The 14,167-nt window shown below is 36.8% G+C and overlaps 1 protein-coding gene across 3 annotated transcripts in view; it reads left to right on the top strand.

Moving 5' to 3' along the window:
- Window positions 1-14,167, top strand: part of TTLL7 (tubulin tyrosine ligase like 7) — an 84,916-nt gene that overhangs the window by 29,467 nt on the left and 41,282 nt on the right. For all 3 annotated transcript variants that reach the window (XR_010303118.1, XM_064147896.1, XM_064147895.1), the window contains exons 5-9: window positions 696-763; window positions 5,809-5,967; window positions 7,644-7,860; window positions 10,352-10,516; window positions 11,557-11,715. Coding sequence is in view for 2 of the 3 variants with exons in the window: in XM_064147896.1 (XP_064003966.1) it covers window positions 696-763; window positions 5,809-5,967; window positions 7,644-7,860; window positions 10,352-10,516; window positions 11,557-11,715 (768 nt within the window). In the remaining variant the exon portion in view is untranslated. The remainder of the gene's footprint in view (window positions 1-695; window positions 764-5,808; window positions 5,968-7,643; window positions 7,861-10,351; window positions 10,517-11,556; window positions 11,716-14,167) is intronic.

Raw genomic sequence — 14,167 nt, 5'->3', positions numbered from 1 at the left:
GTTAGCATTTCAGATACGTTTCACTAAACTGCTTTGCTCTGAAACGTTTGCTGTTGTGCCACTTTTGGTGAGTTAATGTTTGCATGGAGAGGCAAAACGCCCCACGAAACGCCATCACCAAGCAGACTGCAATAAGGTTATACTACTACGTGTTTTAAAATCCCATTCTCTTTTCCAGATTTATTTGTTCTTACAGTCTGGTTTGTAAATATTTGGGGCTATTTATTCATGCTTTGGTCTGCCACTTGGGTGTGGTGAATGATCAAAGTTTGAAGGAAGATACAAAACATCATTTATGAGGTACTTAAAAGGTACTTAGAAGCTTTTAAGTAGTAAGTTAACAAGTAGAGCATTTTCCATAATTTCTGTGAATACATATTTCCATTTTTTTTTGCCATTCTTTGTCCCTAGATAGGTTTTAATAAGCCTATGGTAAGATTATGATTATTAAGATTATGATTTTTTGTGTGTGAAATTAAATCAATGGGCATACTCAAGTTGGTGGAGGAAAAAACAACTTGCATCATCTTTAGTATTTCTAAGAATAAGTAGTATAATATACTATCTTAAATATTATTTATGTAGCACTAATTATGTTTACTTGAGCATGTAACTGAACATATTAAATGGTTGTATTATGTGTACCAGGAAAACTAAAAAGTGCCAACTAACTCCCTTTTTTTCTGCTTCATTAGAGAATCAACCATTTTCCAGGAATGGGGGAGATCTGCAGAAAGGATTTTCTGGCAAGAAACATGACTAAGTAATTTTTATTATTTTTTAAATATTAAGAAATTTCTCATCTGAATTTAATGAAGTACAATACTAAATTGTTGCTTGTAATCATTTCTTTTACTAAGAGACTATGAGAAGGCCAAGAATAATTTCCAAGTGATTAATCGCTTTGGTCTTGGATCTGCAGCACTGAAGCAGGCTACTGTATCTCTCCAGTTGACTTCAGTGGAAAATGATATGTGTTCAGTTCTTTGTCTATTCATTGCAGGCTGTTGGACAGCCTGACATTAACTGTATTATACCATAATTTATAATGCACACAGACACATATCCTGTATTGGCATAAACAGAAGATAAACTCTGACTAGTTAGTGGATGAATATAATTTGTTTAAAACAATTAATGACTATTTTTTGCGTGTATCAAATTTGAAAGATGTGAACCATCTGACTGTTTATGTGAGAAATAAGTCAGAGAGGCTTATTTGTCTAAGTATAAATTCTCCTCACTCTAGTGCAGTAACTGAGTTCTGAGGAATTATCCTTGCTGACAATCTGCGAGTAAGGTCTGTAAGAAAATGACACAAAATAATGATTCAACAGCCTGGAAATAAGGAAATGTGTAGGGATAAATGTGTGTGAATATTTTGTTTCTTCTAATCTAAGTTAGTTTAAAGAGCAGTTATTAACAGAGTTAACCTTTTATCCTCCACATTTACCTGCATTGCATTTCCTGTTACCCAAAGAGAATTTGTTTTCATATATTAATGTAATTAATGTGGTATCTCCTCTTGTTATTTCCTTTCTGATTTTTAACTACAACATATTACATGTACAACATATGCAGCTATTGTGATGCAAATATTCTGTGCATTGCAATGGTGCCTACATGTCCTATGTGTGGGCCAGAGCTTCCTTATGTCAATACAAGCTACATGAGCACTTTTCACTGCCCCTTCCAGACTTAAACTCTGAGTAAAAGCCAAGATGGCACACAGAGGCAAACGACTTCTTGGAGAAGTCTCGAAAACAGTGGAACAGCATTGGTCAGCTTGGCCAGCAGTGGCATCCCTGTGTATTGCTGCAGTTCTATGATTTTAACAAAATGAACAAAAGACTCTTGTTATAATGTACACTATTTTCAAATACAATCTGATTATACCTCTCTCATCCTACTGAATTCCTGAGTTTGAAACACAGTTTAAAGATACTCAGTGCAGAGTGCACTTATTATAGATAAGATGGGAGTAATTTAATGTCACTTAATATCAGTAGCTATGACAGGGCTTTGATCAGTCTGTTTTGTTTTTTTTTTTTCAGTACTGGCCTTACAATTAAATACTTAGTATTCATAATACATAGAAGTCATGATGATATGACCTGATGCTGCTTGTGATACAAGACAGACATACATGAAATCACAAGTCAGTTGGGATACATTCTTTGGCAGGCTCTTGTCGGTACAGCGGAGGATTTTATTCCATACAGCTGCTGTTCTGTCTTAAAACGTATTTGAACAGGATTGTGCAGAAATGCTAATTCTGTTCTCTTGTTTCTCTGCTGCATGCAGTCTTTCTATTCCTGTGACTGACTCAGAATAGCTATGGGGTTTGTACCATTGAGAGTTCACGAAACAACTACTGAGAATTGGTCGAGACTATGCTCTTTTTCTTCTACATTTTTTTATTTATACTGATCTCACCCTGCCATTTTATGCAGAATGTTTGGAACAGAGCAAAAGAACAAATCTATCAGACTCTAACAGGCAAGTATTATTGATGAGAAATTTCACTTGAGGGAGTTGCTCTTAAAGCCAGTATCCAGGCACTCTAGACTGCAGGATAATGTGGTTTTCACATGCAAAGGTTGGAAAGGAGCTGTGTAGTATGTAGCATGTTTAACACAAAGGAAGACAGTGCAGCACAGAAGGTGTAGGGACACGGGAATGGAACAAACAGAAGCAGGAATGTAATTGAGGGGTTAAAAAAAGGCAAGCATTTTTCAAGGGGAATTATCAGAAAAGGAAAAAAAAAAAGAGGTGCCAGTGTAGGGCCAGCCCAAATCTTAATTTCTGTAAATGGTCTCTTAGATCCTCTCAAATGAAGGATGTGTGGTTAAAGAATTAATATAGTAAAGTGGGAGAGAAGATGTGTTGGGTGAATAGGAAGGAGAACAGACTCATATATGAGATGAGGTTTTTTCAGCACCTTTGCTGCTTATGTTTAAAAGGTTTATGAACTGATCATGGACCATGAATTGCTCTTACTCATACTTACCTACTAACCTGCTTCTGTAATTGAAATGCCAAATGATCTTGAAACCAAGATAGCAGAGCCTGTGCTATTAGACTGACAAGTCACATGTTTAGTAACCTATGTTTTGTTCAACCTCTGGTTCTTTTGCACAGAGAGCACTCTGAAAAACAAGAACACAGCTTGACCACATCTGTGAGCTAAAATAGCACTCAGAAGAATGACATTTTGCTGTTGAATTCTCAGAACTCCTGTTAAGGACTGCAAAGGCTGAAGGATAGAGCAGCACAGTGAAAAAGTGATTACCCACGGCAGAGGATAGCAAATATGCTGGAAAATAGGGCCATTGTAGTGGAATTGGTCTTGATTCTGCAAGCTGCTTGATGATGTTCCTAAGCAGTTTCTCAACAGGGCTAAGCAGGATAAGAACAGAGCTGAATTCTGTTGTTAAAATTTCAGTGAGCACCAGTACTTGTAAACAATGCTTAAGTACTCTGCTTCATGTTATCGTTTGTGGTCTACCCAATTATGCATAAGATAGAAAAAGGCATATAGAACTGATGTACTTGCAGTCACAAAATAATATTAATGTATGTAGAATACCATGAATCCATATTCATTCAATGAGGAGTATATGTATTAAAGCTTGGAAGTTAAATGGCTGGTCTCTACTGCGTAACACATTAGGATGCCACAGAACAAGGGGACATAGTTTCAAGTTGTGCCAGGGGAGGTCTAGGCTGGATATTAGGAGGAAGTTCTTCACGAAGAGACTGATTTGCCATTGGAATGGGCTTCCCAGGGAGGTGGTGGAGTTGCCGTCTCTGGAGGTGTTAAAGAAAAGCCTGGATGAGGCACTTAGTGCCATGCTCTGGTTGATTGGTTAGGGCTGGGTGCTAGGTTGGACTGAATGATCTTGGAGATCTTTTCCAACCTGGTTGATTGTATGATAAATAATTTAGAGGGGAATGGAAGCTAACAGAAAAATTGCTTTTTGCCTAAAAATACGAGAATTTCTGCCTAGATAAGCTATTCAGTTAGCAGATGGAGAATAGGTTAAAAATATGCATGAATCATGTTATGTAATACCTATTTATGTTTGTTAAACCTTTTTTTTTCCTGATTATTTGGTGGCATTCATCAAACCAGATTTGTGAAAATAATAGTTACAATGAAGCTACAGAAGTACTGAATCTCATGCAGTACTTCAGGACTACTATAGCTGTTGTGATTTCTGCAGAGTGTTTGTTGGGCAGCTTGCTGAACAATTTGGTGACAGTGCATCTATTATACCAATAGGGCTTGGCTATGTTCCTGGCTTTACAGATGTGGCTGGCAGCTCTGTTTATTCCACTAATATTTGAGCCACTTAAAGAAAAAGTGTCTTATGTTGCATAAGGAATATTTTGTATTCTAATAATAGAAATGAAAAATTGAAATTACATTTTCTCTTTTCTATGTGAGTTATCCTGATTATATCAGTTTTCATTACAAAAAGGAATATACTGAAATCTGTAACTAATATCAAAGCATTAAAATTCACCATAGTGACATAAAAAAAAAATCATAGTAGGGGAACTTCCTGTGTCAGTTAACTTCTTTTAAAATATCCAGCCACTTTCTGTTAGTCTGTGGATGTTTGTATTTTAGGTCTACTTTTGAGTTACTCAAACTCATTTCATATGAGGTTATGAAATTTCAGGTATTCAGAGTACAAGCTAGCTGCACTGCTTTTTAAGTCATCAAAACCTAAATGTATTCTCCTGGGAGCTGTGGTATACTAGTGTGCATAATACCACCAAAATTCAGTTTCAGAGTTGTTCCTTACAGTGTGTTAAACTTCTTTTGGTTTAGTTTTGCTGCTTTTCCCTCTTTGTCTTGCTTTGTGTTTCTTTGCTTTCTTTTGACTTAATAAGGTAAACTTAATCGCAACATGGCTGGTATCAAACATAAATCCAAGCTTGTGTGTTTTGCCTTATACCAGAGGTGCATGAACTGTTCCTTGGCCTGTGACAAAATATACTTACTACAATCGAAATCTGAAATTCCTTCAAGAGACTAGAAACAAACAAACAAAAAAACTTCTTAAATTATTTTCTTTTTAAATTCAGTCCTTGTTGTTATGACTTTTTGCACCCATGAAGAAACTCAGAATATCTCAGGTCATCCTTTATGAGTGTGTCAGACCCCATACATCTTCAAATTTATGCCTATATGAAAATAAAAAATGGTTGCCAAATATCCCCACCCTTCCAGTCAGGTTAAAAACAGGAAAAGGAATCCAAGAGTCTGTTAAGTAGAGAAAGATCTGTAATCATATTGTTTATTGTAAGTTTAATATTTCTAAGGATGGGAATAGCATTAAATCATAAAAGCAACAAAAACTGTAAGAGGAGCAATATGGATACCAAAAACTGAAATGAATGTCAGTAATATATTAAGCAAACATGATAAGCAACAATGCACAAGGTAGTATTTTTTTTCCTTAAAGTGTGCATATTAATATGTTGTAGAGCTCTTAAAGGTGGTGGAGTCACCATCCCTGGAGGTGTTAAAGACTGGATGAGGCACTTAGTGCCATGGTCTAGTTGATTGGACAGGGCTGGGGGATAGGTTGGACTGGATGATCTTGGAGGACTCTTCCAAACTGGTCGATTTTATGATTAACTATTCTTAAACAACTGCTGAAGTTTCCTTTTGTACTACAACATTTTGCTAAAAAAAATTCCTTGTCAGATTACTGTAAACGCTTTTTAATCCTGAGAACTGAAACATCAAAGTAGATGAAAGATTTTAACTCAGTGACACTTTTTGTTTTGCAGAATGATCAAGAGTCAGCCTCAGGAGTATAGTTTTATTCCTCGAACGTGGATCTTCCCTGCAGAATACACACAGTTTCAGAACTACGTGAAAGAACTGAAGAAGAAGCGCAGACAGAAGACTTTCATAGTCAAACCAGCTAACGGTGCAATGGGGCATGGGTAAGTTGCGCATTAACCTCAGGTGAAATCCAGTGCTGTTTACAACATCAGCAGAAGGTATGCAGTAGTAGGAAGATTGTATTCTCTCAATAAGCAGAAACAGCTAAAATATAAAGCTAAATTGAAGTGACATTTTAATGTTGCTCTGTATGTAGGATAATTACAGAATGAATTTTCTGAAGAAGCTCAAGTAATCCTTAAGATCAAACTTATGTTCATTGTGGATTTATCTTTAAAAAAAGATATTTTTAACCTGTTGTGCTTAGGTTTAGGTGATGAGATTGTATTGGGCACAAATGGTGGGATTATATGGCTGGGGGCTGCTGGTGTGTTGTCTTTAATAGAGTGTTAGGAACTTCTACAGCTCTGAAACCAGCCCAACCACCTCATTGCATGCCAGAACTACAGCTAGTGAGAGAAGCACAAACATATATGAATGACAGCCATGAGGTGCAGGAGAAACAGAGGAGAGGCTGTTTGGTATGTAGCTGGAGGTGCACTCTTTGAAGTAGGGAGCACCCAGCCTGCAGGAGGGACACCCATGAAGAGACTGTGACCTGCAGTTGAGATGAAACAGTTTTACTTGTGACACAGCTGCACGGTGGAAAAAAAAGGAGATAACTATTGCAATTTAATTCTTAACTCTGTTCTTAGTTTTAGAGGTTTTGGTTTTAGCTTTTATTGCTTTTAATATACATGCATGGATTATACAGTATACACTTCCCTGGAAGTGTTGAAAAGAGACTGACTGTGGCACTTGGTGTCATGGTGTAGTTGATTAGATGATGTGAGCTTGATGATCTGCAAGGTCTTTTCCAACCTGATTAATTCTGTGATTCTGTATAGTAGGGCTTATAGTTATTACAAATACATCAGAATTAATGTAAAAATAAAACCCCCAAACTTTTAATTTCCTTATGTCTCAGTTTTCTTGCTGATGGTGAAAATAAGCTGAAGGGAAATATAGCATCATAATTTAGAGAAATTCCTGGAAAGTACTTCAGTGTATTAGCAGTATTCAGCACCAGAAGACTGAAATATGTCATAAACAATAGAGTGTAAGCTGGGGGCAAAAGTTAATAAGAGTAAGAGTTAATAATTGTATACTAAATATCTGTGTAGTTAGGGACTGACCACTTGTCTGTATGTAAACCAGTTTTCTTTCTGATGTGGGCAAGCTGGAATACAGAAATAAGGAGATTAATCTATGATATACTTAGTGGTACTGCTCAGTGTCCTGCTCTGCAAACATCATCATTAAGTCACTTTAGGACTGAAAGTTCTTTGCAGCCTGTACCTTGGGCAGCAGTTTTGACAAAGACCAAAAGCCTATTTTTAGAGCTGCAGGAGGAATAATGACAGAAGCTGAAGGCTGCACATTCTGCCAAACAATTTCTAAGTGTAGTGGGAACTCATTATTACAAATTGTTGAATCAAAGGAAGCAGAAAGTTATTTTGAAATGGCTCATTGCCTTCTTTCATCCAGCGAAGCGCAGTAAAGGACAGGAAACTCAAAGCCACATAAGTGAATGGAACTTTTTGTCAACACTACAAATCACTTCTGTAAGTCTTTTTCTCCAGGTGGACTTCAGCCCAACTACCTTGCTGGGTGACTGTGACCATCTGTTTTGAAGAGTAATGTCCATGTTTTTAAAACAAACTTTTGTTCTTACCAGGATCTCTTTAATAAGAAATGGAGAAAAGTTACAAGCTCAGGATCACTTGATTGTTCAGGAGTATCTTGACAAACCATTTCTTATGGAAGGCTACAAGTTTGATTTACGTGTCTATATTCTTGTAACCTCCTGTGATCCATTAAAAGTATTTTTATATCATGATGGACTCGTAAGAATGGGCACAGAAAAGTATCATCCCCCCAGCGACTCAAATTTGGTGAGTTGGAGTTCATTCCAGTTTATGGATGTAGACTTTTACCTGTGTAATGTTTGGAGGAGGTAAAATAAAAGAGGTTGTGATAAGAGATTTAATTTTATATTCATCTACTGGAACTTTTGCATTGTCATTGAAGAGGAAAAATAAAAAGGAAAGATAATTAACTCATGCTTTTCTATCAATGTCAAAAATGTAGCCATATTACTGCTAATGTATAAGAATCTAAGTTTTCATGTATGTATGCCAAAGACTTCAAATATTTCATAAGAGAAAGATGATGTTGTCCATATTTGATATTCTACTTGGAAAAAAGGAAGTAAAGAAAATCAAGAATGGTTACACTGCTTTTATATTTATCTGAGATTCAGTATTGGGTGGGGCAGGAGATTAGGTCTCCTGGTCAAAATCCTTAAAGTTTAGAGCTTCTGTTGAGAGCCATTGTGTTGGGAACCTATGCAGAAAACAGAAGCTGTGATATCTAAGACCACTAGTTGATAGGATAGGACTGGGTGATAGGTTGGACTGGATGAGCTTGGGCGTCTCTTCCAACCTGGTTGATTCTATGATTCTATGAATGTGAGGTGAAACTGGTGCTGGTGCTGTTTTCAGAACTGCTCCAGCAGGGGAAGGAGTATGAACTTAAAAATTTTAGGGTGCTACAGGCAGAGTTGCCTATAAACTTGTAGAGAACCAAGAAATGGTAAAGGACATGCTGAAGTTTTGGGACACTTTAATCCTCCTGTTCAATGTATAGCATCTTACCCTTTTGAGAGGTGTAAACCTGTTCTGGCACAGAATAGAAGGTGTAAATGTCTGGTACAAAAAAAGATCTGAAGCACTGGGAGGCATTATTAGGCTGAGTTTCTTATGCCTCACTCTGTCTCATTGCTGCCGTGTCTTTCTTTTTTCATACTATATACTTTACAAGCTGAAACTGTGCAGTAGACAACAGATGGAGAGCCTTTTTCCCCACTTGTCGCTTGCAATTGTGACTGCTTTAAGTGCAGCTCTGAATAATCCAAGCGTAATTTGGAGTCCAGTACAAATAGTATATTTGGAAGAGTTCCAATATTATATTTGGAATAGTTTGGTTTTAATTAAAAAAAATGTTTAACCTTGCCATTAGGAGCACTGGAAGTATGCTCTGAGAGAATAAACAGAACAGGCAGGTGTTCCTGTGTTCAAAACTGCTCATGTTGAAGTTTGCCTATTGCATGAGATAACCTGGCTTACCATTAATGACATTGTTCTTTGGCTTGCATTGTTGCATAGTGACATAGTTCTAGGTAACTGCACTAAAGATTAGTTCAGATGTTTAACAATGTACTATTCATTATTTTTTGCCACTGAAGAAATAATTGCTTTTGTCTGCAATAATTTGAATTTCATGGAAAGATGACAGGGTCACTCAAAACCGGTAGGTTTCAGAATGATTCTCAGAGCAGCAATTGGAAGCCATGGGGAAAATTCATTATTTGTAGTGTTAATACTTGTATTGTTAGCCTGCACTTAAATGGATTGTTGTTTTAAATTAGGGTAAATTTTTTATCCATGAGTAAGTGCAGTGAGATAATTGACAGAAGAAGGCTTGTGTTATTTATTGACTGTCTTATTAAAAAGAAATTAGAACAGAAGGCTTATGGTCAGAATATCAACTACACTCAAATAAGAAATCAAACATGACAGAACTGTCACTGTGTTGAGGACAGTCATTAATATCTGTACAGTTGATATCTGTACTAGGAGATCATGTAAACATAAATCATGATTTATAAGTTGGCACTAGACAGGTTTGGTTTTGTTTAATGTGAATCTATTGCTGGTGACATTTTGCTTCATAAAGGAACTATAGTACTCGTTTATGTAATGTATAGCTTGGAATTTGATTTATCCCTTTGATGTGTGGCAACCAGCCAGACAAAAATGAGCAGTTTTGGCAGATATCAACGTGGCAGATGAGTTTATATGTAAAAGATATTTTAAAGTATCTCTGTAGTGAGAACGATTCTCATAAATAATTACAGTGAAAACTGAAATGTGGGATTGTCTATGAAGCAGATGCCAGTGTTTTTTAGCACTTTTAAAGTAGTGCTTCAAAATACCATCTTTGTTGCTTGCTTCTTGTGGAATGTAACAGTAACCATTCTGTAAGTTTTGATCACTTTTCTTCACATTTTTAGGTAGGTAGTTACATACAGACCTGTAAAAATGGCAGATATGTTATACTGCTCAACTAGATAAGAGCAACTAGTTTGGATGTGAGCACAGGTTCTTTGTAAGAAGGCTATAACATCAGTAGATGAAATCTCTTAAGACTCAGAAACACTAAATCAGCACATTGTGGGCTTGCAAATATGAATTGCTTGTCTATGTCATTCTCATTTTGACATTTTTGCCTTTTAATGATTTTGAATTGACCATTCTAGAGTTGTATTGGAGAGGTTTTTTTATGTCTTTTCTTGGTTTGTTTTTTTGTTTGTTTGTTTTTTAGAGTCAATTGTATATGCATCTGACGAACTACTCTGTCAATAAACATAATGAACACTTCGAACGGGATGAAACAGAAGACAAAGGAAGTAAACGCTCCATAAAATGGTTTACTGAGTTTCTAGAAACAAATAATCTTGATGTCTCCAAATTCTGGAGTGATATTTCAGTAAGATAAAAACTAACATGCTTTTCTTTATTTGATCCTGGTGGTCCTTTCCAACAGTAGCAATTCATAGTGATTAGATGTTGTGCTGAGGGATTTGGTTTAGCTAAGGACTTGTCAGTATGAAACTGATGATTTGACTCGATGATCTTGAAGGTCTTTTCCAGGAACAATGAAATCAAAATTTGGTCCCTTCCTGCTCATTTATATCAGCATTTGTTCCATATTCAGCTATTGTGTAGTGATTTCCATTAAATAAAATGAAAACCACATCCAGAAGAAATGTTATCTTTTTTTTTCCACAGAAATTCTGTGATTCTGAAAATTAATTGCTTCTGCCATCCTCTTTACTGGAATTCAAATAAATTCTGAGACTCAGTTAATCCAAATTCTCAGCAATGCATGACATAAAGGGCATCCTACCAATGATGATTATGTTTTCCAAAATAAATTCATAATCTAATTATAAATTTAATGTTAACCTTTTTCTGAGGGACAAAAGCCCTTTCAAACAATTATTCATGTAAGTAATATGATGAAAAGGAACCATCCCATTGAAATTCTTGGAGGCTTTTTAGTGTATAAAGTGAATTTTATATGTAAAGCTTTACAAAACTGTAGTCGGCTTTGCATATATCTGTGGCCTTGCACCTGTTCCACTCAAGTCAGCAGTTGTTACAGTCATCTTTAGGTGAGGAACAGGCCTGCCGTTGTTAGAGCTTAGGCACCAATTTTATGTATGATTCTATTTATTGCAAATAATACTGTATAATGAAATGGATGAAGACTGCAGTATACTGTAGGATTTGAGTTATTACGTATCTAAAAGTGTGTATGTACTATGGAAAGCATAAAGAGCTACATAAAAACAAGTACATCTGTTACTCCGTAGGAGTAGCTTGTTTATTGCACATCATTTATTTGCTATATATTTTCAGTAGATGCTTTAATGAAATTTAAAAGATTAAAATATGAAGCATGTGAGTTCACTCCTTATTGTTTTCTTCTCTCCTGATGAATTTTTCTGAAAAAAATCCCTACAGGAGTTAGTAGTGAAGACTCTCATAGTTGCAGAGCCACATGTTCTTCATGCTTATCGCATGTGCAGGCCAGGCCAAGCACCAGGAAGTGACAGTGTCTGCTTTGAAGTCCTGGGATTTGATATTCTGCTGGACAGAAAACTAAAACCATGGCTCCTAGAGGTAAACCTCTTTGAACAACTGTAAATTTTTAAGAATAAAGTTAATTAAGCCGCAGCTGAACCCCTGTCTGTGTAAAAACTACCCAAAAAAATCTGTGCATTGCAGAGGTGCTGTTGTTGCCTCCATAGATGGTTCTTTTTCAGCAGCATCCATATTGAAGTACTGCCTTGCAATGATTTTTGGAGACTCAGCTAAAGGTAATTGTTTTCCTGGAGGAGTGTTGCTTTTCTGGTGTTTCTGAAAGTTTTAATAGAAATGAGGTTTAAATCTGGTTATTAGTGTAGCAGCCTTGGGTACTACATAGATTGCCTTCATGGATATGGCAACTTTTGGTGAATGCGTGGTCTTAATTTTCTGTGTGGGGGTGTGTTATTTATTTATTATTTTTGGCATATGTGTTCTTTTCCCCTCCTGTGGCTTTCAAAAGCACCCACATAATTGGAGGAAACTAATTCACTATACTGTCAGTATATTAGACCAGTGTGCTGTCAAACAGTTGACAGTAGATGGACTGGAAGAAATGCTTCTCCTTTTCTACTTTAGCGGTACAGTTAAGCTGAAGTGGTGCTTGCATACATTTGCAACCAGGAATGTTTGGGTCTTTCTATTATCATAGACTCAACCAGGGTGGAAGAGACCTCCAAGTCATCCAGTCCAACCTGCCCCCCAGCCCCCACCCAGTCAACTAGATCATGGCACTAATTGCCTCATCTGGGCTTTTCTTCAACACCTCCAGGGATGGTGACTCCACCACCTCCTTGGGCAGCCCATTCCAATGCCAATCACTCTCTCTGCGAAGAACTTCCTCCTAACATCCAGCCTATACTTCCCCTGGCACAACTTGAGACTATGTCCCCTTGTTCTATTGCTGGTTGCCTGACAGAAGAAACCAACCCCCACCTGGCTACAGCCTCCCTTCAGGTAGTTGTAGACAGCAATGAGGTCACCTCTGAGCCTCCTCTTCTCCAGGCTAAACACCCCCAGCTCCCTCAGCCTCTCCTCATAGGGTTTGTGTTCCAGGCCTCTCACCAGCTTTGTCACCCTTCTCTGGACAACTTCCAGCACCTCAGCATCTCTCTTGAATTGAGCCCAGAACTGGACACGGTACTCAAGTATTATGTCTCTCTAATGACACTGTTAACATATAGATGAAGTTACCTGATCTTTCTTTGTTTCGGATTGTCTTATATTATTATGTTAACTTCTTGGGAGGCTCTACAGCTGGAGTGAAAAAGGAAGATTATGAAAAATCTGTTAATTAACAATAATTCATGAATATGATTCAGCTACTTATAAGCAAAATATACACAACCAATTTACTGAATTATAACCTTGTTCTCAGGCTGTTAATACTATTGACAGTTGTTCTGTTGTACTTATTTCAGGGATTCAGTATAGTTGTAATTAGAAAAATAAAATCCCTTCACTGTTGCTGTGCTGACATTAAGCATATTTGGAGGCTTTGATGTGCTAGCCAGTAGCAGCACATGACATAAACTTAGTCTGTATTACACTGACATCAGTTTTTTCTTGAGCAAAGCCTACTATCCCTTTGGTTTAACTATACAATTGCAGATTATCTTCTATAGGTTACCTGTACTTTGCATGTAACTGTATGTGGTTTACAGGCTGAAGTTGGTCTGTGTGTACATTTCATCCAGCCTTGTAGCAATGACAGACACCTCTTCTTTGAGAGATGGTGAGGCAACCTGTGTAGTGAATGTGTTTTGAAGGGCACCTCTCTACCTCTGTGGATGTTTCCATTCAGTATAGAGATTTTAGGGATTTGATGAATTTCTGACAGTAGGTCTCAAAGGAGAATCAGTTGATCCCATAATATCTCTTGAAGCAGTAAAGGCTTCTCTGATATTTTGAGTTGCTGGAGAAAAATTCAGGACTTGGAGGTGTGTACCAGGTGGCTTGTTTGTTTTTTTAAATATGAAGTCTAATATTTCCTTTTCTGCTTTTTGTGATATAGGCATCCTTCAGCCTAATTTGTCAGACATTAAGCTGAACTAGCAGAAATTTCAGCCTTTGAAACTTAGTGATTCATAGTAATTCACTTTGTGTCTCATCCACTTGTTTTTACTGTGCTTGTTTGTGCTTTTTTTAGTGCTGTCAGTAAAAAGAGACAGTATGTAAATGTCTGCACAATGTATGTATACTGTAGGTAGTGTATTAAAGATCAAATATGCAGTGTGCATATATAGAGTATAAATACAGTGTGTGTATATATATGTACCCAGTGCATATATGTGTATATATGTACAGTATATATGTAGAGCTGCAGATAATTGATTTTTGGTTGTTTTCTAAATCAATTCTGGCTTCATCCCCAGTTTTCTGCTCTTAAACTCTTTCCACTATTTCCCTCTTGCTAAAACCCCCTTAGGGAATCAAGTCATTCTTTCTAACAGTGGTAACAAGTACTAATCACAAGGCCCTGAATGTT

Source organism: Pogoniulus pusillus, chromosome 8 (genome assembly GCF_015220805.1).
Source record: "Pogoniulus pusillus isolate bPogPus1 chromosome 8, bPogPus1.pri, whole genome shotgun sequence".
NCBI lineage: Eukaryota > Metazoa > Chordata > Aves > Piciformes > Lybiidae > Pogoniulus > Pogoniulus pusillus.
This window is presented reverse-complemented; position numbering and strand designations above follow the sequence as displayed.